General features: G+C 42.7%; 1 protein-coding gene and 1 long non-coding RNA gene across 7 annotated transcripts in view; one reads left to right on the top strand and one right to left on the bottom strand.

The window, feature by feature from the left end:
- Positions 1-26,539, top strand: part of LOC137862358 (contactin-4) — a 295,385-nt gene that overhangs the window by 239,330 nt on the left and 29,516 nt on the right. For all 6 annotated transcript variants that reach the window (XM_068694353.1, XM_068694348.1, XM_068694349.1 and 3 more), the window contains 2 exons: positions 1,196-1,346; positions 20,497-20,624. In XM_068694353.1, coding sequence (XP_068550454.1) covers positions 1,196-1,346; positions 20,497-20,624 — 279 coding nt within the window. The remainder of the gene's footprint in view (positions 1-1,195; positions 1,347-20,496; positions 20,625-26,539) is intronic.
- Positions 13,639-15,893, bottom strand: LOC137862360 (uncharacterized). The gene is made up of 2 exons (XR_011100206.1): positions 15,099-15,893; positions 13,639-14,952 (listed from the first exon to the last, which is right to left on the bottom strand). It is a non-coding gene; the product is annotated as an uncharacterized lncRNA (long non-coding RNA).

Below are 26,539 nucleotides of genomic sequence, written 5' to 3'. Positions count from 1 at the left end.
TCAGGTGGCTCTTATAGTCTTTAATAACATATATACTTTCCCTTATGCTAAAATGAATCAGCCCTCTATGAATAGACATAGCAGGCAGGACAGCTCAGAGATTTGTGAACTCTGATGCATAAAAGTGGAAGTTAGAAGAGATCTGTTAGATATTAAAGTCCATCGTGTTATCAGTGTAGGATTATTTTTTATATTCAACTCTTTTGCAGCAGGAATGATAGTCAAAAGAATGGAGGCAGGCAAGATGCTGTAGGAAAAATGAATTTGCTTTCTGTATCACACTGCAGGTTTTTGTCTCCCAGCTGGTTCAGGTGAGCTTTAGATCATTTTCTGGAGCATCAAGCAGTCGCAATGCACAGTGATCTAAACTCTCACCTTGCAGGGTGCAGCAAGAAAGAAAGATGAGCAAACAGCTGCAAGCTTGGGGATATGAGGACATGGCAGAAGGCACAGGGATGGAGAGAATTTGTGGCGACCAGAAGGGACTGGGCAGAGTTCGCTGCCACCGGGCTGTCTGGGGGCAAACTCCTGTGAGCAAAGACGGAGTGAGCAGGTCAAGAGCTGTTCATAAAACCCTTAGGCTGCCTCACCTATTTGTTTTGAGCTTTCTCTACTGAAAAAAAAACAAAAAAAAAAAAAACAAAAAAAAAACAATTTTCCTATTTGATATAAATAAAACCTTCTGGTCTTCCTAGAGGCAGCTTCCTCCAAGCTCTGCCTGTCATTTGGTCTCATCAAATAAATCATTAAAAATCCTTTGAGGCAGGCATCAGAAGCCAAACAATCTCCTCCGTGCGGGGCCTGCCTTGCAGTCAGTTTGCAGACTGTCTGCAGGGCTTCGGTGTTTGCCTCGATGAACATTTGACTGTTTTTCACAAAACAGAAGTTTGTGCCCTGGAGAAACTAAGACAGATGATTGGAGACTACCCTGTGCCCTGATGACTACTGAAGTCTTGCCTTGTTTTGCTTGGTTCAAGACCTGGCTGTATCAAGGTCTCTGAGCTTTATAGCATCAAAATAAAAGACCCTCTTCAGGCAAAAATTGTGAATATAAAGTATTAAAAATAAAATTTTAATGCAGATCATTCATCAATTACTAGTTAGAAGAAACTCTTGGAATATTCTAACATGCCCAACTTCCTTTTCCAGAGGTAATTCTGATTGTGTTGTTTTGTTTTGTTTTGTTTTCTTTCAGCTGTCGGTCCAGACTTTTCCAAAACTCTCTTGAAAAAGTTAACTCTTGTGAAAGTGGGTGGTGAAGTAATCATTGAGTGTAAGCCGAAAGCTTCCCCCAGACCTACTTATTCTTGGAAGAAAGGAAAAGACATCCTAAGAGAAAATGAGAGGTAATGTTTTAAAGTAACCATTTATTTCATTAGCTTGCTCCAACCCAGGGGCTTTCAGCAATGAAAGCTAAATTTGTCATTAATAGCTTCCCAAAATTGACTTGCAAATAAATGTGAAAACAGCCAGCGTTCAACCTCAAGGAGCTCGGGCCAAGATTTCTATTCCCATTGTGTTCATCCCAGTCTCTGTGTATTATTAAAGCATCCCTGCCAAGAAGCTGATAAAGATACATTCTAAAAAACAAATATTTTGCCTCTGGATTGCTCTAAATAGCCATTGTTTTTAAAAAAAAAATCCCCAGGAGTATATCCCTGAAACTCTCCACTGCAAATTACACTCTCCTGGTAAATTACTCAATGTCCTGCAAACAGGAGTTATTCGGGGTCAGTAATTAATTTGGCAGTCATAATGCCTAACTTGGAGATGGCTTTTTCAGACTGGCTAAGTCATTTTTTTCTTTTTTTTTCTTTTTTTTTTTTTTTAATTTCAAAGGAAAGCATTATAAGGAATAAGAGCCTACTTTTTAAATCCACATGCATTGCTTCTGTGCTTGTAGCGGTTGTTGACTCTGGGTGTGTCACCTGTTCCACTCATGCAACATCTGAGAAAGGGACCTGTAGAGTTGTGTAGGACACCTTAAAGTGTGACATACCTCTTTTATTGCAATGGGTTTGTGGGGAAAATCATGCCCTGTGAGTACAGACAAGAAATTATAGGAAATTGTTCTTTTAAAAAATGTAAACCTGTTAGAGCTGTCGGTTTGTTTTGGTTGGTTGGTTTGTTTTGGTTGGTTGTGGGTTTTTGTCTCACAAAGTCTCGTCTTGCTCCAGCCAGCCTGCCTATAATGGACTTTAAAATATATACTGTGCTGATGTGTATGAGTATGTGAAAAGCTGTAGTTCATTTTCAGCCAGATAAGTAAAATAAGACACAACATATTTCTGACTTACTTGGCACCTGATATCTGGTATTTAGGACGCAATTGTCTATGAACCGCTTGACTTCATCTCTTGGGATAAAAGGAGTTGGGTGATGAGGTGTGCAGAGCTTCCTTTAGCAGCCAGGGCACAGAGCTGGCCAAGGCTGACGCTATAGTATATCAATGTATATTGGTTTTTAAAACTGAAGTACCTTGTTCTTCTAGTGAAGATTGTGGGAAGGGGGAAAGTACTAAATGCTGGAGGTTGCTGGCAAAGTTCACAGCTGACATTTGCTGTTTTCTCTGAAGCTGCTCTCCTAGGCATGCTGCGGTGTAATCTCCTCATTTAAATATAGTGAGTGGGAGAGGAAGCAGGGGTTTATGTGAGTCAGGGATTAGGAAAGGAAAGAAGTGAGAGCAACTGTGTTTCTTGCTTTGTCACCGCTATGTAATGCTGACAAGAAAGTGATTTTTTTTCCTAGTGCTACTCTTTCTTTTGCAAACTTTCCTAAAAGTCAGCTGCTGTAATACAGCAGAGGACGCTGGATCCCAGCTTTCCAAGGGAAGGGGCTCGTTCACTTGTACCTTATGGTGGTTCAGTTTGCCTGTGTCTGTCCTCACAAATAACAAATCTGAATTGGTTATTACGGTGCGCTACTGGTGTTTCAACCAATTTCCACCAAGTTTCAAAAAAAGAAAAAAGGTAGCTCAGAGCTGAGCTCAATGCAGACTGTAGAAATGCCACGCTCCTCGTCCCACGCCTGCCAGCGCACCTCTCCCAGCCGGGAGCCTCCCACTCGGGCACCGAGCCCTGGATGGGAAATCAGACGTGAAATGTGCCCAAGCAGGTGTGAAATTCTCTGCTACTTCAGCCCTGGGGTTTTTCTGCCAGCCAGAGCTTCCAGCAGGACCTATCTGGCAAAATGTCTTAATGAACACCGCTCCGTTGGCTTGGCACTTGGACCTATTTAGTTCTTATGCGCACTTGTTTGTGGCTCCCATGGGGACAAGGGTGTTGAATCCTCGTCATTGCCTCTATTAACCATGCCATCCCTACAATCTGTGACTGGAGACTGTGTGAAATGTGCAATTAAGGATTTATATTGTCTTCTGTGATCACGGCATTGTTCATCAGTGCTGTCTGACTTCACAAGGGTAAGAGAGGCCAAGTGGCTGGTCATCTGCTTAACCTTGCTGGTTAAATTTCTGGTTTCTTTTTTGCTGAAACATTATCTTCTCGCTGCCTCCCTGGTGGACAGCAGCATTGACTGAAGTCCAGTCCTAGTACGTCCCTACACCCACACGTATGTGTGGGCTTCAAACAAGAACTTTCCTGGCTGTTGAAAAAATCTGTTGAGATACAGTAAGAAAGATGCCAAGAAAATCTGTTGCTGAAATCTCTTCATCTAGGGAAGAAAAGAAAACTTTGAGACAGGCGTGGGAGAAACCACTTAAATGAAATCTCCAGCTTAACTGGCATCAGAGTCCTTTGAGTTTCAGAGAGGCACCTGAACATCTGGAGCCTTCTCCAAACTGAACTTGATTGTGTGAAGGTTAATCAACATAGATGGTCCTTGCAACTCCAGGTGGAGTTAAAAGTAACATTAATGCGCTTGTCCTTGCTTTGAATTCTGATGTACAGCCTGGCTTTGATGGTGACAATCATTCAGGCATTTGTCCTGGGGCTCTTGTGACTTTTCAGATAGTGTGTAATGTTAGGGGCAACTTGCTGGAGATGGAAATAGTGTGCATCAGATTGGGCTGCCAGGACTCCTGCTCTGGAGGCTACGGCTGTCCAGGAGGCAAAACTAAGTGTGTTGTTCAATGCTTGCCCAGAGGGCAGAGATTATCATGGAAAAAAAAAAAAAAAAAAAAAGAAAAAAAAAAAAAAAGAGCTTTATTGCTTTAGGTTTCATATTCTTCTCTAGAGGCTGAACTACTAGTGTGTACTGCACCCCTAATGAATAACCTGCCCTGAAGATATCTCTTACCAGTGTTTGAGAACTGTGCAATCGTGTTATTAGAAATTCTGCCCTGAGGTACAATTATATTATTGCAGTCATTAAAGGTAGTTCATCTCCATAATAATGGAAATCCTGCCTTGGAGGCCTGACTGAGTCAAAATAATGTTAGTAGCTTGACTCCAGAAGGTAAATTTTATATAGAATCTGCTATAGCACAGGTACAGATACATTGCAAATTCTGCTTCAGAAACAAGGACTATTTCTACATGGAAGAGTTCATTTTCTGTCCCTGGTGCTCCCTTACATTCCTTCACATTTCCAGGCAAAATAGCTGTAATGCTCTATGGGGAAGGTCTTCGGTCCTATTAATGCCACTCTGTACAAACCAACCTTGCAGGGCTGTTGTGGCTGTTGGTAGAGTAAAACAGGGGAGTCCAGTGCCTGCCAATGTAACTTCTACTTCCACACCATTGGGATAGCAGATGGGACTGAAAATCATCTCCCAAAAAGAATTGGGAGCTCAAGGTGGAATTAGTGTCCTTGGTTATTGCAAAACTGTTACATCTTTGGGGTTGCTTCAGACTGTTCCTTCAGACAGAAAGATTAGTGCTGAGGTTTCCGAATGTTTTTCACATGCCATTTGGTTCTCTTATATTTCCATATGAGTTTAACCTCCAATCCCCTTATTCTGTCTCAACAGTAGAAGAGATGTTCTGGAGAGCTGGATTCCTATTGTACAGGTTCAGTTTGACTCATGTGCCACCTACAGCAGAATGACTCTTAAAACTTAGACCTCTGAGATCGAGCTGAAGGGTACTACTGCCCAGCTGCCCAAAACCAGGGCATTCAAACCAGGCAAAAAACACGAGAGAAGAAGGAGGGCACAGACTACAGAAGCCAGAAAGTATGGTTTCTACTTAATTCTCACTGGCATTTTAATCTTATTATTATCTCATGTCCTTATCCCTCTGATTTTGTGAAATACAATAGTCAGTGTCAAGTGAGTTTTTGGATATAAAATACATAGTCATCTATGGCATTGTATACACATTGGATAGGGATCAGACAAACATTATACTCAGAGACATGGTCTTCTGCAGTTATTACACCATGTGAAAGACAAACCGAGTCCATGTTTCACACAGAAGCTGTCTCAGAAACCAAATGAATCATTCCTAGATGTCAGTGGGAGTTACAGAGGTAGAAGATAATTTCACCTGAGATTTACCAAGATAAAACAGATATCCACAGCTACCCACAAGTCTGGAAAATCTTCCATTAATTGATGACCCCTGCATAACACTGGTGTGAATGAAAGCAAGTCCTTAATGGGGAGTCTTTCCTTTAAACTCCTGAATGCCAGCTGCAGATCAAGCATCTTACAGAGCCCAGAATTTCCCATTTGTGACAATTATTTCCTAGCATGACACTGTATGTGCTGTTCATTGCCAGGAGTGGGAGGGGAAGTCACGGCACTCAGATTGTTCTTGCAGGATTTTCTTAATCCTCTCATAATAATTCAATTACACCTAATGCCACAACATTACATAAATTTATTACTAAGACTTGTGTTTTAAAACCTTTATTTTCAGGTGATCTTATCATAGAAAGCTTTCAATTTGTTCATAATTACAGCGTGGCTCCCACAGAGAACTGTGCTAGCTGTAAGCACAAGCAGTTCGTCCTCACTCTGGTGGAAATCACAAGTCACTGTCGTCCCTGACTCCTTCATTCAGATTTCCTGGGTACTAGAGGGAGAATCGAGCTGTGCATGATTAGAGGAAAATCCTAGAGCTGCGCAGAGCTCTGCCAGCTGAAATTAATATAAGACTCTGTCACAGCTGCTCCCACACTCCAAACTCCAAATGTTAGAGGAACATCCTGGAACAGAACTGAAATTTGCCTTGAAATATATATCAGGAAATGATAATTAAATAATAGAAAATGGTTAATTCAACCTTAATTTTGAAACAATTACATTTTCCTTAATTTTCATTTTGTTTTTCCATAGCTGCCAAAAAAAAGAGCATTGCTACCAGCAGACTTCCAGGTTCATCCACGTAGGCAAACACCATCCAAGGGCTGAGCCCAGTGGGGCTTAGCATTAAGGCTGATGCTGGCAAGGGGATCTGCAGTGACACCCCAGGGCTTTTACACACTCAACTGCATGGATTGAACTGTCTCTTAGTAACTTCCTAACAAAGGTCCTTTTGTTAGAGTACCTTAATAAAATTTCTAAGGGAATTGATCAAATTGATGTGTTTTGCTATTGGCATGGAATAATTTCCTTGGAGTAGAGTTGGAAGGGATTGTTAGACGCTGGTTTGTACTGCAGGGTTGGCATGACTTTCTTCATGAGTCTTCCCTGTTTCATCAGTTACTTGTTTTTGAGATTCAAGAAATTAATTTACATGCAGGTCTTTTGGTAAGATTTGCATTTATTTATTTTTCACAGAGGATGTCACTTCAGATTTCAGTCTGTCAGAGATGCACGTGTCATTTCCCAGAGCGTGAAGCCATAGTGGTGTGTGGGTCAAGAGGAGGTGAGGGAGACATCACGTTTCAGTCTCTCATTGCTTCCTGCTGCTCTCATTCTGTGTTGATTCCCAGCTCCAGGCAGTGTAGGCTGTGTGCAGGAAATCCAAGATATCTTTCATTTATCTGCTTTTCTGCCAGTCTTGGGATTTGCTAGCACTGCTGCCTGGCCATCCTGCCGCTGTGTTAGCCAGGCTGTGGTGCAGCAGTCAAGTGAAATCTGGTTTAGTGCGTGGTATCGGCACTAGGAGTGGTCCTGTGTTGGTGAAGCCTTGTTCTGTGATGGTTTTGGACATCACGGTAAGGAGGTGAGCAGGGCTGGCAGTGCTCTCCAGCTCCAGCTGTGCACTGAATGTGGTTGGTTTAGTGTCCTGAGACACCGACACCTGGCCTGCAGCAGGTTTGGCATGGACAGTCTGAGCACAAGGCATAACCTGCTTGAGAGTTGTGAAATTCAAGGAGAAATTCAGGTGAAAGAATTTCAAGGAGAAATTTATCAGTTTCCTGTTCAATCACACGGTTGCCAGTGCCTCCCTGTTCTGTTGTCAGCTATCTCATGCACTTGGTAAGAACTTGCACGTGTCAAAGTCTAATGTGTTTTCCCTTGAAATAATGAATGTTTAAAATATGTACGCAATGGTTTTCATTTGTAATGTTCTCCTAAAGCTATTGGAAGTCACATTTACTGTGGTACCAGACATATACCCAGTCCAGGACAGAAAAATAATTGTACTTTTAAGCCCCCAAACAAATTAGTCTTCTCCCATTCTTGTTCATGTAGAGCCCTTATATCATTAGAGCTGTTTCTTTTCTATGAATATACAGTGCATTGTTTGTACGGTTTAATTGTAAGGAAAGAAATTCATAAAAAACAAATGATGTTCTGTGCTGGTAGCAAAGAATATGAAAGTGTCCAATTAAACAGGCACTCACTAGGACTCATATAATAGCAACATCTGTTATCTTAATTAAACAAGTTTCTGTATAAAGGGACCCTCATAGTGCACTTTGTTAGAGAAGGATCTGACCTAGATACTCCAGGCACGCTCGCTGTCTTCATGGAAATTTTCCCAGTTGGTCCCATTATCTTGCAGTCTTGACAAGCTTTGTGATATATGAGCGCACTCTTGCACACACAAAGCCATAGTGCTTAAAGCAGGAAGATTTTTATATTTTTTTTTTTAGTTGAAAACCAATAAAAGCACAGACATGCAGCATATAATGGCATTTACTCATTGAATTCAGTTACAGCAGCATTAAGAACTGTAAAGCGTGCACAGCAAACTTGGACCTTGTCAGATAATGGTCAGGAGAGAGCCGCGCTTCCAGAAAGTGCTCAAGGTTCATTTGCAGAAGGGCTTATGTGCTTCACAATTTAAGCAATTTAGGCCCAGATTTTTCCAGATATTTCATAGCTGCTCTCCACCATATCATCTCCAGTCAGAGATGATCTAGAAGAGTAAGCTCACTTTTAAAAGTCTTGGTGCCCTCATGACTTCTGAAGGGAAGGTGAGGATTTGTGAGACTGGGACGGGGCAGTGGAAGGTGGAAAGGAGCAGACAGAAGACTACAGCTGAGGTGTTCGTTTTGTGTGACTAGATGGCTTTGTTGGCTTCTGTACTTTAAAACCGTTCAGAGGCTTTTCTCTTGTGAGAAGGAAAGACCTTAGCCATGGTTTTCTCCAGGGTTAACATCCTCAGCATGTCCTCACAAGGGCTGTTCCTTTACAGAGCCATCAGATTGGGTGTCATTTTAATAAAAAATTTTAACATGTTTATTTCGATGCTATGCCATTTTGAGAAGGAAAAGTTGTGAAATCAGACAAGAAAGGAGAGCCTTTTCTCTTACTCTGTCAGCGTGCCTGGAGTTTAAAAAGCTGTACGAATTCCCATTTTTTATTTGTTGCCTCAAACTTCCTAATTAGTTACTAATTGCTTTAAACAGCCAGAAACAAAATGGCAATAGGACAGGCAGCACATCTTTTCCAGTCTGGTGCCAGAGTACAAACCATGATAATATTTTTATACTGATTACTTGAGAGATGAATTGCTAGCAGTGGCTTTTGGACACGCAGTCTGGTGACACCTCAGCAGAAAATAAAACCTCAAAGGATGCTTCCTATCATTGTTTTGCATTAATTGTGTAGACTTTTTTCTTTCAAAATAAAGCACCTGTGCAATTTCTTTAAGGCAGACAGGTAACCAAACCATCAATAACATGTCGGTTTTTCATTACATCCTGCCTAGGCGATATGAAAAATGACACCCTACAAATAGCTTTTTGAAGTTTGAGCCGGCAATGCAGCATTCATCTTACTTTTCAAAGACAATGGCAGAGGATGGCTCTACTTCATGGGAATGTCTGAAATAACTGGCATGTACTTACTTTAACTATTTTTTTCTGCAAAAGAGAACTAAAATGAGCCAGGAAACCACTTGATTCACTGGTCAGAGCACCTAAGGAAGCGCTCTGAGTATTGATGGCCTCATGTTCACGGATCATTCCTATACCCACAGAAGCTGATGTTAGCTTTGTGTGGTATGTAGGATCCCAGTATGCTGAAACACAAGCACTGTGGCTTTATCAGCCTGAAACGACAGCTCTGGGACAAGCACCTTGAGAGTCTGCCCCTGCTCACTTGCTGCTCTCCTGGGCGCTCGCGGGCGCAGTGTCAGCAAGGGGAAGGAGCGGAGCCGGCTGGCAGCTCTGAGCTCATTGCCTCCTCTGAAGTCCGTCGGTGAAAACCATACAGCTTGGTCATAGTTTTCTGTAGGAGTAGGTCACTAACTGCTCTTGGCTTCATCAGAAGGAGAGTTACCAGGCTTTTTTTCCTTTCCTGCTCTATATTGGGCCATAATAACTCTCATCGCTTCTGTGGTTGGAGAAATCTGCTGTATGCTTGTATACGTAACCCTCTAAATGATACTTCCACAAAGGTTAGATGTTCAGCTGTTTCACTTTACCAGCCTCCTAATTGTCTAACTTGAGTGCTGATAGTAAGTTGGCAACTCCAGTGTTCCTTGCTGCATTGCCTTCTCCCTCTGTTCTTCAGCAAATGTTCCTAGCAAAATGTTATCAGAGCAGGGTTAGGGATTTATTTAGATCACAGATTTGCTGCCATTTTATGTTGTCTAAAGTAATTAGGCTGATCCCTAAAACGTGCACGCTCATTTATCTGCTCCGTGCTGTCAGCAAGCTGTTGCCATTCTCCCAGCAGACTCTTTTTGGTGTGGTGAGGGTGCAGCGTGGACACACGTACGGCTTGGCTGTCACCACATGGGGACCACAGCCTGGCTGTGGTACATCCAACCTCGCCGTGTTGGTGGGACCCAGAGTACCTAGAGAAGTCAGCAGGCTTTTACCATGGGTCATGACAATTTGTTTTAAAATAGAGCCTTGCTTGTAGGGGGTTGAAAGAGGGGAGAGCGAAGCACGCAGGCAGCCCCGTTCTCAGAGGCTTCAGAGCCCTGGGGCACGGTGAGACGTGTCCCGTGCTTACGCTGCCATTCGCCGAGTGCTGTTAAACAGCTGCTGCTTGTCCTGCTCGAGGTGTTTCATCTTTATGATTATTAAATTCATCTCCAGGTACCCTACATGCAGCTACAAATTATTTCTCCCTCTCGGTAAAAACACTCCAGGAAAGTCAGAGTTCTCCCCCGCGGAGCTGTTGTGTCGGGCGCAGGCAGGATCTGGCTCCCCGCGGCGAGGCGGATTTCTCTCTGTTGCGAGCACACGCCGCAGCCAGCCCCTTTCAACAATAAATGCCTGTAATTAGCCTCCTAAACACAGTTTGAAATTCATGTATGGTTCATACATGTCCTTTAATTTTAAAATGATAATAATAATAATGATTATAGCATCTTGAAAGGAAAAAAATATATCAAATGTTTCTTCTCTTGGATATTTTCGTAATTAGGAGCTAAAAGATAATGATTTTACAGATTTTGCGCTTTAAGAAATGCATGTTTAAAATCCAAGGAAATAATTATATGTCTACTGGGGAAAAAGAAAGGATTTCTAATGAACTTTTTAGACATTCTACCAGACTCGGTGATGTTTTTGATGATTATTTTAACGCCATTTTTAGGTGACGTAAATGTGTCTTTGGATCTTGCAAATCTATGTTAATGTCGATTACAAGTGGAGTGGGTAATTTATCTTTGTTCTGTGGGCATTTTTTGTTGAAACTAGAGGAAAAGATGTGTTATCTTTGAAAGACTATGCCTTTGGGCATGTATTCAGATGGTATCAGCTGGAGCGAATAAGCTGAGAATGCATTTACTGCTTCTGCTCTAATCTCACGAATGCTCCCAGAAACGGTTTGTGTCAGCAGATGATGCACAGAAAATCTCTTACGGATTTTTTTTTTCTCATAAGAGAATAATTTTTATGAGCTTCAGTGGAGTTTGTGTTAATGGTTATGTTTGTCAAGCCTCTGAAGCGTTTGCTGTAGGTAGAGGGTGCTGGCTTCTCCTTGATGGGGAAGGAGTTGTTAGCGAGGGTGGCTGGAGGCTGCGCTTCCAAATTTGATTCCTCAGATCGGCACCGTCCCTCTTTATCGTCTGGGAGAAGTCACTTAATCTCCATGCCTCTGGCTCTAATCACTGCTGTGGAAGAACGAGCATAGCAAATATTTCACCGAACATTAGGTAGAGCGAATGCAGGAGCGGCTTCAAAGCACCTGCTGCTTTTTTATGTGAGGTTCACCTCGCTTCTGAGTGCGAGAATACTTGGTGGGGAGCTACATGCCCATGGGTGGGCAGCTGTGCACACATGGATGCTTTAGCCTTCTGTGGGGTGGTCTGTGAGCGTGCCAGCCAGGAAGAGAAGATGTGGGGCTGCTGAAGCACCAGGGCCTGGGCTGTGCAAGGGGCGTGCTCAGGACCCTGAGCACCCCTTCCTTCCCAGTGCTGCTTTCGTGTTCTGTGACACACGGCCAACTCGATCTGTAAAAATAAACTGCAAGAGCTGTGCTAAAAGGGCAGTTTCCCATGGAGATTGGTCTTCGTTTCCCACCAAAATCAATGGAAAATTGGCTCTTTGCACCATTGGACCCTTCCAGACTCAGAAAATCTTCCCAGATAGCTCAAATTATTGCCTCATGTCTAAGGAATGAAAGCTGTAAAAACGAGCATCCTTTTGCTTTGCTCAGATCTGCTTCTTCAAATATTTATTTTCATGACAGGGTCTTTCTTACTGTATTTATTTTAATTCTGTGTGTAATGAAAAAACAGTGTAAAGGGAGAGAAGACTAAAGGTTTCTATTATTTGAAATTCACAACAGCTTCCTCTTTTCCTTCGGGGTCCCTGGCTGTGTTTGTGTTTGGTTTTCATTTGTTTCTTCCTGTTATCAGCATCCCTTAAGAAAGATATTTTGTAGAGAACTGTTCTTCTCAGATAACCCAGGGATACTTTTATATTTGAATTATGACCCTAGGCATCTCTGAACAATTTACATGAAGTCTCTAATAGCTGTAAATGCTCGCTTCTTTCCTGCCCACTCCTTCAGGACAGGGTTTCATCAGTTCCACACTTGCCTTTAAAATTTCTGGGCAAAAAGGGGGATGATGACAAAACACAGCTTTTGTGTTGATAGATATTAATATATGCTGGGTGCTATATTATTTATTTGGACTGCTCTGTCAGTGCAAGTAAACAGTTTGCTGAAAAATAAAATTGTGGGAAGAATTTAGGATGCCAGCTCCATCACTCGTTTATACTGATCCTGAGTTCAGTGGAGTTATGCTGTTGGATGTCAAGGAGGGCCCCATTTTTTTCTCAAAAACATTTATTCGAGCAAAATGTGTTCTATTTTTCTTTATCTCTGGAAAAATATTTACTGTTTTTTAGTGTTGGTTGTTTTTTTTACAATAATCAGAAAGAATTTTAGTTTGTACTCTCCTCACTTTTAATTCTTCATCCTTAGCAAGCCTGTAAATGAAAAGCATAAGATGAAAACAAGTTTACACACAATTTGCATCCCTCAAATAAGATCCACATCAATAAAAAATAATGTAATACTCTGTATTTGTGATGCAGCAAGGTAAGAGCAGCTGTTACCAAGAAAGGCTTTTGAAAAGGTCTGTTTTAAATCTTTGTGCATTCCTCGTAGTCCCAGAGCACAGCAAAGACCAAACAAACCCAAACTGTGTACATCACAGGCTTCTTGCTAATTCCCAGTTGCCCTGATTGTAGCAGGAAACCTTCTGGTGTCCTTCCTGACTCAGATGTACTGGTAAAAACAGAGCAAAGGTGGTTTTCCTGGCCTTTGCCATCAAGTGTTTGTTTGGAATATATATATATATATTTAAGAATCCTGCCTTAGAGGTCAAGAACACCCACAGGACAGAGGCCCTGGCTGTCCTGCTGCCCTGTGTCCACTTCATCCTCAGGCTCTGCAGTCCCATGTAAGACACAGCTCCAGCAAAGGTGGTGGAAACTTTCCTATTAAACTAAGTGGAGCAGGATTTTAGCTCAGTTTATTTTGAGCAAATATAGTTCTTACCTGGAAATTAATTATAGTGAGTTTGCTGTTAAGAGACCTGCCAGTTGTCATGGATAAGTAAGGCCTTATCTAATGCCTGCTTTCACCAAGAGAAAGACATGTACTAAATTAAATGGGCTTTGACTGAGGCTCTAAATTAGCTCAGACTTTTCCGTGAACCATGAAAAGACAAGTAGTTATAGACAAATAAGTACTGAAGCAGCTGTAGGTGGTTATCTAAATCAAAACTAACAGGTCCTGGACAAGAAGTTGTGTATCTGTAAAAGGCTGCCTGCGTCGTCTGGCTGTCAATACCAGTTATGGGTTTAGATGGATGATCAAATAAAAACCACTGTAATGCCATTCCAGCAGACAATATCTTCCTGCAGTTCACTCAGATGCAACCTAATGGCCAGATTAGACACGAATCCAACTTGTCCTTGCTCATGGTGCTTTGCTGGCCCTAGCCCTCAGGACATGGTGGCGTGGTGGCAGCAGGGACACCATCCGCTTCGCACCTTTCCCAGTTAGGCAGAAATGTTTGGGGCCAGAGCCACTATCGGGGGCACAGGTGGGTGAAGCCCAAGCCTGGAAAGTCCCATCCATGCACAGGGAGATAACGGTGTTTTCATCTGTGTTGATACAGGGTGGGAAATCTCAGGTGGCCCGAAGCTGGGGTGTCACAATCAGGGCTGTCCTCTTGTCCTTACCTCCCTGCACACTCTAGCAGCCATCCAGGGTGTTGAGTGGAGCCCTGCAAAGCCCACATTGACCTCAGCGCGTACTGTAATGGGGATTAATGCTATCAAGCAGACAGCTCTAACCTTACTGTTATTTATTTGTGCCACATAAAGGTTGTAGTCACACACAGCGGGAGCATCCCATGGCCACAGGAATTATTGGCTGTGGACCGTGCTCGGAAGCAGCCCATCCTTCACAGTGACGGGCAGGTACTGGTGAGCACTGTCCCTGGCTCAGGGAGGGCTGTGAGCAGTAAATCCTCCCTCGCAGCCAGGCTTCTGCATTCAGACCCGTGAGCATTTCTAAATCTCCGTGTTTTCCTGAAATAGCCTAATGGCCAATACCGCTTTTATGAGATCATTTTAATAATCCCAGTCGCTGCCTCATTGCATGGGAAGCATTATTAAAAAGGTAATAAACTGCTGCAAAGACATGTGATAGAAATAATTTGATAAATAATGCAATTGCCTGGAATCATTTACATTTGTAGTGGAGTTGTGGCACAAAGCAAAGTTGTTGTTAGGCTAAAAATTGCTCTCGCTACTCCTGCATATGAGCTGGGTAAGGGCTGAGCAGACACACTGCCGAGAATTCAGGCTGCTCTGCCTGGTGCCTTTCCTTTCCTGCTGCTTCCACCCCCCAGCCCAAGCGAGGCTCCGGAGGAAGGACAATAAGCCATTCATCATGTAGGCTGAAATACACTGTTTTTCACAGGTACATTTACCCTAAATCTTCTCTCAGAAGACGGATTATCTCTTAGAAGAACTCTGGCACCGCAGTCCCTTTTCAATAGCCATGTCAACCACTGCCACAAAGGCTGTACATGAAGGGATCAATGGTAGTTTTATCTCAAATTGCACTCAGTGTGTGTTTCTTCCAACTGACATTCATTTAAATGCTTGCTCTAAGACATCTTTTCTCCCTGTAATAGAAAAAGGATCGGACATCCTAAGCATTGTTTCCTGGGGGAAAAAAAATTAAAAATATTCACTTGGTGAAGCATGAAATATTTCAGATGTCTGTGTTTAATCAACAGTGAAAGCAAGTGTAGTTATGCTTGTATTTCCTAAATTAAAATGCTGAAATTATCAGATAAGAAGCAACATACCTTATTTCATTGCAGCAGAGCTAATAAAACCATGTGAGATTTGAAAAAAGGTCAGTATAATTATGAGTACTTTGCTCCAAAGAAAGACTCCAGCTGTAATCTGCAGTCAAGCAGTTCGGCTGCCTGCCTGCACCCTGTGTCCCTGGGGAAGAAAACCGCTGCTGTCACACGCAGCCTGCCATATGCACTGCCTCTGTCGCCCATTCTTATTCCACACGTTTCCATCTGCTGAACAGAAAAATAGAGGGCATGCTGACAAGAGTGTGTTGAGGGATACCTGCAGCATCATCTGTCTGGTGCAAATCTTGTATCGGTGATGCGGAGACGATGTGAGTGAGCAAGTAATTCCCTGTGAGAAGGTCAGCACATGAGCATGCCACTTACCCTGTAAAGGCTTTCACCTGGAGCCCGCGAGGTACAGATGAGATTTATCAATCCCTGGCTTTGCAGAGCTGGTATATTTGGTTCCTGGACTGAATTGTTTTAATTAAACAGTGGAGCAAGATGTTGCAGTAAATATTGTGAGTCTGCAATCTCTGGGCAAATACTGTATCACAGCATGGGGTCGACCCAAGCAGCAGACCGTAGGTATGCCTTGGTTAGATGCAAGTGCTGAAGTCAGACACCCAGAGGTCAGATTTCCTCTGGGCTGGGCTGGAGGTAATTACTGATAAACACTTTTATGATGGGCTCTGGGCGTTTTGCAGCTTTCACCCATCACTCATATTGCAAATAAGGGCTCAATCTTGTTTTCACTAAGTCAGTGATAAAGCTCTTACTGATCTCAACGGGATGTATTCTATCTCTAAATGCATGTGTTACTCGCTGAGAAATATTTATCTGCTCTTGGGAATTCCGCCCAGCAGTGAGAGATGCCAAGGTGAGCTCCATGAATCAGATCTGTTGTGCTCAGTTCGGGCTGGGGGCAGAGTAACCTGCTGACGGGTGACTTAACCGATACAGCAGAGGTATCATGATTTGAAAAACGAGGTAGTAGATCAAGTGATTGTGTGCTGGTATTTGTCCTAACACTGCTCTGGGTCTGCCTGGCCTCTTCCATCCATCGCTAGCAGCTGCTGAAGATCCTGGGCAAATTGGAGTTGCTGCCTTAATCAGAGAGGGCTGTGCAGATGTGGCCGTGATGCCAGAGCAGATCCTTTCTCACTGGCTTGGGTATCTGTGAATAGCACTGCTCTGTGCAAGTTAGAAGTGTCTCATCCAAAAGGACGCATCTTTCTCCTTCTTTCTCCTTTCACACCAACCAGCCAGACAAATGCCTTAAGGCACTTCCATTCCTGCAGAGCTGGCACAGGGCACGGGCAGTCACTGTGTGTACAGCATCAGCAAGAGGCTAGTGTGAAAGCTCGGTGCCTATCAATTTTGCAAAAGACTTCTTTAGGGTAATATAAAGTGTTCAGCTTGCAAGTTTTTATATTTGCTGCCGAAGTGGCAAAAATTGGGCAAGGAAGGCTAGGGAGAGATGTTTTCAGCATTTTTAAAGGTCCTTTGTCCCCAGAAGATTTCTAATCAAATATCTGACAAGGTCGGTTCCTCCTGGGGTAGAGCCCAAAGCTTCAGTTTAGGAAACAACCAGTCCTTTCATCTCCTAATTTCAGCTGAGTCTTTGCTCTCTGTGGATCTGAAATCTCCAGTTGACAACACAAGTCAACAGATTCTTTCCTACAAATGATATAATATGTTCAAAATAGATGACCTTTTGTTATGTAAGGATGCTAAAATATCCTATACCATCTTGATACTTCTAAGTGGATGTTTTTCTCTTTGTCTGTTCTGTGATACCAGCAGTGACTAACTGCCGGTTTATCAGTTGCTTTAACTGGTGCAAGAACAGATTTACATTTTTAGTTCCTCCTCCCAGTGCTGTGGTTAGCAGTGTCAGGGAACTCAATAGCAGGTCGATAGCTCAGTTTTTGGGTTTGAGGTGGTTTAAAGTGGTGTGTGCTCAGCAACCAGTGCTTTATTCTGAAGTAATCTGCCTTTATGGGAAATGTGCTTTATTTTTAAGTCTTCCTAACTTCTTACTAGAGAACATCTTGTAGGTATTTTTCAGAAGAGAAAGTGTAGGGAGCAGTACTTCATTTAATTTGAACTTTGGGTCTTGTAAGGACTTGTTCAAGCAAACTGCTGAAAGCGGCTGATCAGGGGATGTTTGCTTTCAAGCCAATTAGCAGTTTGAGAACCTTCAATGGCCTGCAATGAGCCTTTCCTCCCCCTTAATGCAAATACGTCTGCAAAGAGAATTTGTGAAGTAGCAAAATCAGTGAAAGTCATTCTTACTTTCTCAACTAACTGTAACAAATTTCAAAGTGTTAAAATAATTACTTGTTAACTTCTAGCACATTGGATTCAAATTAAGGCACAAAACACTCAGTGTAGAAAAGCACCTTCAGCAAAAAGAGCCACATAACCATAAGGCCTCCTAATCAATGACTCACACTAAGATTTTAGTAGTCTGATTTATTAAAGTAAAATAAACAGCTTGCACAATTATTTGTTATTTGTAATGCTGGTAATTTACAGGAGTGTACAGGGAATTGGTTACCACACCTGAATGAGGCGTGCATAGACACCCACTGGGGAGTGGGTGCGGAGAACTTGGTGCAAGTCCCACCCAAACATTTTGCAGTGTGTTACCAGAGTCAGAAGGTGCCTGTGAGCTCAAACTGAAACCAGCCAGCTGGGGCTTTCTGCTCAGAGATGGGAAGAAACAAAGACAGCAGTAACTGTGCCAGAGCCACTGGTGGATTTGCTGACCTCATCCAGAGGTTGTCCCTAGAGTTATCCAGTCCACGTTAACAGCAAACTAATTTTACATTGGGAGTAAAGATGACTTAATAGGAAACCAATGGCATGGGAAAGACACAGACAGAAAATACATTAAAATTTGAAATTGATGCTAGTTTTGTCCACAGATGCAATTGAAATGACCCATGGAAGAAATTGGCTTGTGGACAGTTTTGAACCACATGGATCAAAATAAATAAAAATAAAATCTCAACCCCATGGAAATACATTCTAAAATACGACTTTTTTTCAGATTTCTTGATGGCAGAAATGCTGAGGGAGTTAGTGCACACAGCCTGGCAGAGCAAGGCTGGTGTAGGGTGGTCCTTCTTGAGCTGGAGCATCTTGCTGAGCTTGTTTCTGTCCTCTATATTGATTTGAATTTTAATGCCTGCCAAGGGCACCTTCATCCTTCAGAAAGGCATTGTTGTTACCAAAGACCTGAAATTGATAACAGCAGTAAGTAATTCCTTGGGAGCTGCTGGTGGTGCTGCTGCCCAGGCTCATGCACTAGAGGCCAGTATGGCAAGTCCTGTGCTCCAGTGCACGTTTAATGTAATACATGCATTGATTTGTGCCAACACAGTGGTAAAGATAAGAGACAAGTAGCTATACACTACTCTCTTCCAATTATTGAACTGGAGCAACTGCTACCGAAGCAAATATATGTCACTGGACTCCTGCAAAAATAAATTACAATAGTGAATGCTACTGACTGCAACAATTTGGAGGCCTATAAGCCAGTTGAGAAACTTCTATTAATATCACTGTTATTGATGTGTGAAATATAACCTCTGCCCCTGGTTTCTGACAGATGGTCTACTTGTTGTGCTGCTGCAAGAGCAGGTCAGGGAGAGGCCAGGAGGGAGGTTTGGTGGCTGCTGTCGGAGCATCTTGCACCATCCTCCTCCTCTTCACACCATACCGACACTGTAAAGACACTCAGGCTGTCACATTTTTGTGTGGAGTGGGTGACCCATATGTGCCCACCAAGAGGGTATGGAGTGACAGAAGGAACCGGCACCAGCTCTCCTAGGGGAAGCGACGTCTCCTGAGTCCCTCTGGAGACCGTGCTTGTCCCAGTGGCTGCAGCGTGCAGAGCCTGGGGAGTCCCTTGGCTGGTGGGGACGGCTGTCCTTGGGCTTGTGTTTAACCCAGCTGTCCTGCTCCTGTCAGCCAGCTCTGTCCTCCCGCTCTGTCTGACACAAACCTGTCCCAATGTCACACCATGGCCACACAAAAAGGCTGGTGCCAAGTCACGCAGCCCGCTGCTGTTCCCTGCCCAGCAGTGCTCACCTGGCAGGGCCCCGAGCATTTCTGCGAGGAGTGCAGGCATTGTTTGCTACATTTCTTCCAGCCCAATTTCTCAATCCGGTTTTACAGAGCTTGATTGGCATTAAGGATGCAGGAAGGCTTCTTCATTTTCTTTCAAATTAGTTAAATTAGGAAATAATTGAGTAGGAGAAGGCAGGAATTAATACCAGATTTTCAATGCAGGTCTGAAAGTGGCTGAAGGGCAGAAAGCAGATTGTGGTAGGAGACATGGAACTGAGCAGACAACCAAGTGTTTTGCTAAAAGAGATGCTATTCGGCTGGAGGGAAGGTTTCCCTGGAGTTTCTACAGATTATTTTTGTGCGTCTTCAAATAATTGTATTTTCTGTGGTTGCTAGACGCTGAAGTAAGAATGTACTAATTAAAAAGAAAATGACAAAAATGTAATAGGGGATGCATTGAAGTACTTGGAGTAATAAAGAGAAGATGTCGGGGCAAAGTATTTAAAACCACAGTCTTTTAACACTGTGCTAACCAGTTGCAGTGATGATGTTGGTCAAAGATGCTTCTGATACTGGAATTTCCCCAGGAATATTTAAAGACACTGCAGTGAGCAATACCTGAATTTTCCACTGCCACTGAAGCTCCTTTGCTGTCCTGTGTGTCTCCTACAGCATCTCAGGCCTGTAGTACCCACCACAGACACTAGGTCTGTGAAAGGCTGCCTGAAAGTTAGCAGTGCCCACAGAAGCACTTCTAGGATGGGGAGGATCTGTGTGGGGAGGGAATGAGAATGAAACAATTTTTTTTTAACCTGCAAGTGCCACTGCAGCCGAGCACTGCAGGCAGAGGGGTGGGGAGCGGGAAGGAGAAACTTGGCAGCATGGGACCCTCGCTGCAAACCCCCTGGCCTTCCTGGAAGACAGTAGCAAGGAAACACCTGCAGCACTGCCCTGCTCGGCAGAGGCACCTGCATGGCTAAGCAGTGAGTGTCGAGCCCTTCGGATGTAGCCTGTGTAGCACGTGTTGCAGGGGTTGTCATGGTGAGCGCCCGATACCAAAGTACAGCCTCACATAAAACCTACACAAGCTGCCGGTGTGTAAATTAGAGTTGCCCTCAAGTAAAGACATGGAAAACTCATGTAAATGATGTATTCAGTATTTATGAATTGCGTCCTAAGAGATTTCCGTCAGCTAAACTCACTCGGTAATGGGCAGCGGACTGTCTGTTGTTCAAATTGTTAATAATTAATGCAGACTCAGAAGAATTTTATGTTAACATAAAAAATACATAACTTCTGCTCCTGATTGTCTCTCCAGAATCTCAGTTTTGGATGACGGAAGCCTCCGGATTGTCAACGTCACCAAAGCTGATGCGGGAAGCTACACCTGTGTGGCAACCAACCACTTTGGCACGGCGAGCAGCACGGGCAGTCTGGTTGTGAAAGGTAATGTGGCTCTTATTGTGGGTGAGCAGTACCCCACCGTGGCTTCTGCCAGCTCCCAGGGCAGTCACACGTGCGCTGCTCCTTCCCCTGCACTGCTGAGCCAAAACGGCCTCGTGGGAGTTGCAGGTTCTTCCACACTCTGGCTCTCCCAGCTGCAAAACAGCCTCATGTGTCAGGGACAGGAAATCCAGGTGTTTATTCATGAGCATTCTGAGTTTTTCCATTTTTTTTTTTTCAAAAGCAGAAGCTATAATGTTTGACAAAGATGTTTAAAGTAATAATTTGTGAAACAGAGCAACACTGAAACACTGACAAATGTCTTAAATTAATTTTTGCCTGCTTATAAGTAGTCCTATGTCTGAGGAATTGTTATAGGTAATGAGTATATAGATTATTACACTATAATAGGTCTCCTTCTCCTTCTTGTTTGAGGAAAAAACTATATTGGATAACAAATCAGGATGATTGATTACAAAGCAATAAATCAATCACGAAGCTCTAATGCTGTCAGTTTCAATTCTCCCATGTATTGGCACTGATGGATAGTATTTGGTTAGAGGGTCTTCTCATCAATTATTTGTGTGGTGTATAGGGAATACTTTAAAATGTTTCAATGCAAGTTTTAATCCCTGTTTTTTACAGTCAGAGCACATTTCAGCAAGTGATGTCAGGCAAGTGCTGATAAAGCTGGTGAGCCCCTGCTGTATTTATGGACTGCAGGTGACACTGGTACAGCAACAGCTTCCTTCTCAGGGCAAAATGTGTGCCTCTGATTTAGCTATGCTGTTAGGTATTATAGTTACAGGATTTTTGAGTAGCTTGTATGGCATTGCCCATGCCCACACCTGTCCCTGCAAACAAAAATAGAGATGAGTGAAGATCTTGATCTCCACACGAGCTGACTCTGCCTTTACTTTGTGTTGTCTTGAGGAGGAGCCTGCAGCAAATAGCTAAGAAAGAAATGCTCAGGGAAAGCAGGTGCAACAAAGCCCACGTCTGCTATTGCAAGGGTTGGTCAATGACTGTCTGCCCTGGAGTAAAGGGGCAGCACAAAAAAGGGGTGAACACAGCCTGGGCCTCTTACCTGGGTACCCCATGGAGGTGGAGCATCTTTGTGGCAGGAGGGTCCACGTTTCACCCACAGCTGATGCTGTCCCATATCTCAGTGCTGCAGGATGTCCACGCGCTTGGGTTTGGGTCTGCAGCACCTCTGCAATTCACTGGCTGCTTGTGGCACCCTAAAAAGCCAGTCATTAAAAACAGGACTGTGTTTCCCTGCTGCTAGCAGAGAGTCATGCTTCTGTAGTTCACGGCATGCCCTCCTTATTAGTAGCACCCAAGGAACAGGCAGTAACTCCGGGCACGAAGTTCGCAACTATTCTACCCGATCTTTGGGCTCACATGGTTTACAAATCACTTTGCTTTGCGGAGAGGTTATAAAGGATTAGCAAGTGCTTTTTTCTCCCTCAGTGCTCCGTTTTCACTCGGTTCCATTAGCATTAATGGGAGTGACACGTGTGCATGAAGCAGAGAATAAACTCTTAAGCCCGGGATGTGGATATTAACAGCAGGCTGAGAAATGCAATTTCAAAGTCTATCCCATAAAAAGTATAAAAGAGCAGAAACTATTCTGAACTCCAAATGAACTGTGTAAAATACTCTATTTTATACCGAAATGCTTGAGTTTCTCTGCCCTAAGTAAAACACGGGCAAGTTTTGACAGAAATATGACAGAATACCTTACTTTAACTCAGTTTTGTGGTGTAAAAAAGACTAATTTATCAGCTGATGAGTTTTTTGACCTTAAGATGTGCTTATATTCTCTCCTAACTCATCTTATGTCATTGAGGAAAAAACTGTGAAGGTCAAAAGACATTTTTTCTAACCTTCCTCTGTTCTTCCATTAACATTGCAGGTTCTGTCTCCCTCTCTCTCTTTTTTTTAATTTTCTTTCTCTCTCAGGGAGAGATGTCGACAGTGTCAAAGACAGTGTAGGCAAGGATGGAAGGAGGAGGAGAATATCTGCTACACCAGAACCAAGGAGCTTAAAATAAATCTCTGGCAAACAACCAGAGAGGGATGAATAAATATTCATATTATGCATGACTAGACAGCTTACAAAATATGAAATTCTGATGGGTGCCCATAGGGCTGTGTATTAACATGCTGTTGTCAGAGCTGTTGAGCCTCAGTGGCTTCCCGAACCAGTGAGGTTGTGTTTTGGGTTTCTTTTGTTGGTTTGTTCTCAGTGAGAACCATTCTGGCCTCTGAGACCTAAAATCTTGCAGACTTGCATGTATGGTTTGACCTTTAAATTAAAAAGCAGGATTGAATTTGTAAGGATGGAGGAGAATCCCACAGACTGTCTTCAGAGCTATGTAAAACATGGCATGTATTTACATGTAATACATAAATATTAATTTTCCATCTTTCTTTTTCCATTTTTACTGTACTCGAGGCTAAATGTTCAATTTTTCCTACACATAGCAGGGCTATAGACTTTCTCAGCACCAGGGGATTACATGACAAAGAGTATAAACAGGCGTATACTGCACAATACAAGTTTATTTGTATTTAATGCAGTTATATAAATTGGCTAATATAGCAGCGGCTCTGAAATAGGAATCTAATTTTAAGGTGCTGCAATAGAAGCTTGAATATGCTAAGTGCGAGGAGAAGCCGAGGGAAGGAGCTGCTCCTGGTTGGGATGTCCCAGCCACCACCTGATTTGTTCCCCAGGGACCTGCCAAGGAAGGCACCAGCTCCCTCCTCTTGAGCACGACTCCGTGTGGTGGTTAAGTGGTGTAGTTGGCGCCAAGTGGTGTACTTGGAGAACTGTTCTGTTGCAAAGACTTCAGTTTCCCTTCAGGAGCAATGACTGAGACCCAAACGGAGGTTCCTGGGAGCCAGCCACGAAGGGGCAGTGGCAGCAGTCACCATCCCTGCTGCAGGACAGCAGAGGTGCTCTATGGCTTCAAAGAGCTCCAGCCTGCCAGAAAGGGCTTCTCATACCATTCATTATCTGGTTGTGTTTGAGTGTAGAGCAGGAAGATCCCATCCTTTCCAGTCCCCTTATCAGTATCTTATAACAGAGGGAAGCAGTTTGCAAACGCTTGGTGGAGTCTGTAATTTCTGTTCTGGTAGTAAAGTGCAACAATGCTGGTAATACTGCTTGGTAATACCGTTAAATCTCTGACAAGGGCAAGTTCTGATGACATTATTTGCCTGTTTCATTATGAAGCACTTTTAACATTTTTCTACTGCCATTAGCTTGTCTCGTTTTGACTGTCATGGGAAGGCTCAAAGCAGTAAAAGCAAGAGAATTTTTGTTAGCCTGTATCTGTATCATTTTAGCAGAAAAATAATACAAAGTTAATGTCAGTAGGTTACTTTTTTCCTCATGCTTGAACAGACTGATTGTCTTGACTTTGTCCAGTACAGGGATCCAAATTATTTTCTATAAAATTGCATATTTTCCTTTCCAAGCCTATTCCTTTGTGTGAATATCAAATTGGTGTATTGCATTTAAAACTGAAGATTGATTAAGTACTGTAAATTCTGGTCCATTATCATTAAATCATAGAAAGGTTTGAGCCAGAAGGGACCTTAACGATCATCTAATTCCAACCCCCCTTCCATGAGCAGGGACACCCCAAAAGACCTGTCAGAGACTTCAGTGGTATTGTCTTTAAACCTGATATTTTTGCTGTGTTATTCTGGCACTTTAAAAATAGCTGAGCTCATAGTTCAGAGGCAGTACCGTGCTCATCAGTGTGGGTGCAGACCCATAAATTAATTCAATTGTTATGCTATTGGAGTCTAACAAATAAAACTCAGAAAATACAGAGATAAAACTCATATGGAAGATCATACTCTCAGTGATATCCCTCATGGGTCTTAAGAGAATTGTTTTATTCTTTTGGAAATGTTTACACATTATCACGCTTCACTTTTTTTTGTTGGATATTCATAGATAAAGTCAATCCAGGGTGAATATCCAGAGTATTATGAGTTTTAATGCTCTAGCAGAGTTGTGTGTTTCTAACAGGATCCGTTCCACCCTTAGGATGATGTACAGGTCTGTTCCTACCTTGTTTTATACTTAAAAATGATTTATTTCCCTCATCACAGACACAGCTTCCGTATAACAACCCTAAATCTCACTGTATGGCTATTTGGGCTACTGAGATCAGCAAATGCTGGACTTGCCTGCAACTGATCTAGTTCTCTGATAGTGCCACTACTGATTTCATTAGTCAAACATGCATGTAGCTTTTTTGAGATACATCTACCTACTGCTACAGAAGTGTTGGGTGCATTAATAAAGTGTCCGTCCATTTTAGGGTACACCCCTGAACTGGATGTACAGGAACCGTGCAATGGTTTTACTGTGCAGTAGCACAAAATGCTAATCTTTCATCACGAAGCTTCGCATGTGTATTTTCATGACTGTCCCTTTCATTTTTAATTAGTGAATAGAAATAACTTAGCACCATGAGTTTTACCAGCTTTGTTTTGAGCTATAACTTGACTACTGAGTAACTGGGATATCAAGTGCATGTGGGGGCGAAAGGTGTTATTTTTTTTCATAAGAGGGAGAATAAGCTTTCCATTAAGATGGGATTTATTTGTATGTTTGGCTGATTTTTCACATTAACTACAGGGAAAATGCAATAAATGATACTTAAATATGCTCACCCGTTTAAGCACAGTCCACATTACCAGAAATCCTCTGTACCTTCCTGATGTTCCCCTGGTCAGATAAATTGCTGCTACTTTGGTTATACAGAAAGTTGTCCCAGGAAGCTATTTGCAGGCATCTTCTGTACCATCTGTATGTCGTGGGTTTAGTGGTCAGTCATTTTGAAATATGAATAGCCTTTCTGTCACACTTCCTGAGGTCTGTCTTGACCCAGCTGTGTTTAAGGTCATGCAAGGTCTTCATTCCTCTTTCCTCACTGTTCAACTCAATCTAATTTAAATTCCCTTTGGTTATGCCTCAGTCTTTAGGAAAATAAATAAATAAATAAAATAGTTGCATGACACCTAGTGTTGAAAGCAAAAACATATAACTTAAAAAAAAGGAGTTGCAGAGTTTAAAGTAATCTCAGAGTAGCACTTTAGGGCTGTCCATATATTATGGGCTTTTTGCAATTATGCTTGGTAGCATACACCATGTGTATTTGACTGATATCAAAAGCAAGGGTTTCTACACAAAAAATTAGAACTCTGAAAAAGTCAAAAGTTTTAATATATATTTTTTGTTTTGTTTTTAGCAGTTACTGGACACTGTTTTTATATGTAGTCTAGATATGAATACTCAATTGCAAACCACAGTAAAGGTGACTATCCAAAATTTCCTTCTGCAGCTGTAAGGAGCTCATGTTGTTTGTGTTGAAAAGCTGGCAGGTGCATCTACTCTCTGTGGGTTATACCTGAACCTGATAAATAGGTAGTTTTTTTCCAAGCTCTGCTCACACGAGAAGCTGAGGTCCTCAGAAAAATCAGGTCAGCCCCAAAGCACCCCAGGGAAGATGAAGTAACTGTATATCATGTCAGCATTTCCATTTTTCTGACAGATAATTGAAGAAAAAGGTTGTAATTGTTGCAAGATTACAGAGGGGGCAAAATGAGAAGCAGGTTCCCATCTGCTGCCAAGCCCTCCCCAAAGCCAGTACCTACCAGGTACCAGCCTTGTGCTTTGGGTTTCCTCAATGTGAACTCGTCAGACACGACAGCCAGGAGCTATTAGCTGTGTTGTGCTGGGGAAGGCCTGTGGCCTTGCTTAATCGTTGATTAGGATCATAGTAAGCATCCAGGGGTGGGGCATGGGGTTATCAGAGGGGTAATTTCCATCGGCCTCTTTGGGGATGTGTCGTAGCACAGTGTTGTGGGCAGACCGTCATGTGAGGCTT

This window comes from Anas acuta, chromosome 11 (genome assembly GCF_963932015.1).
Source record: "Anas acuta chromosome 11, bAnaAcu1.1, whole genome shotgun sequence".
NCBI classification, from domain to species: domain Eukaryota; kingdom Metazoa; phylum Chordata; class Aves; order Anseriformes; family Anatidae; genus Anas; species Anas acuta.
The sequence above is the reverse complement of the archived record's forward strand: the minus strand, read 5'-3'. Positions and strand labels throughout refer to the sequence as shown.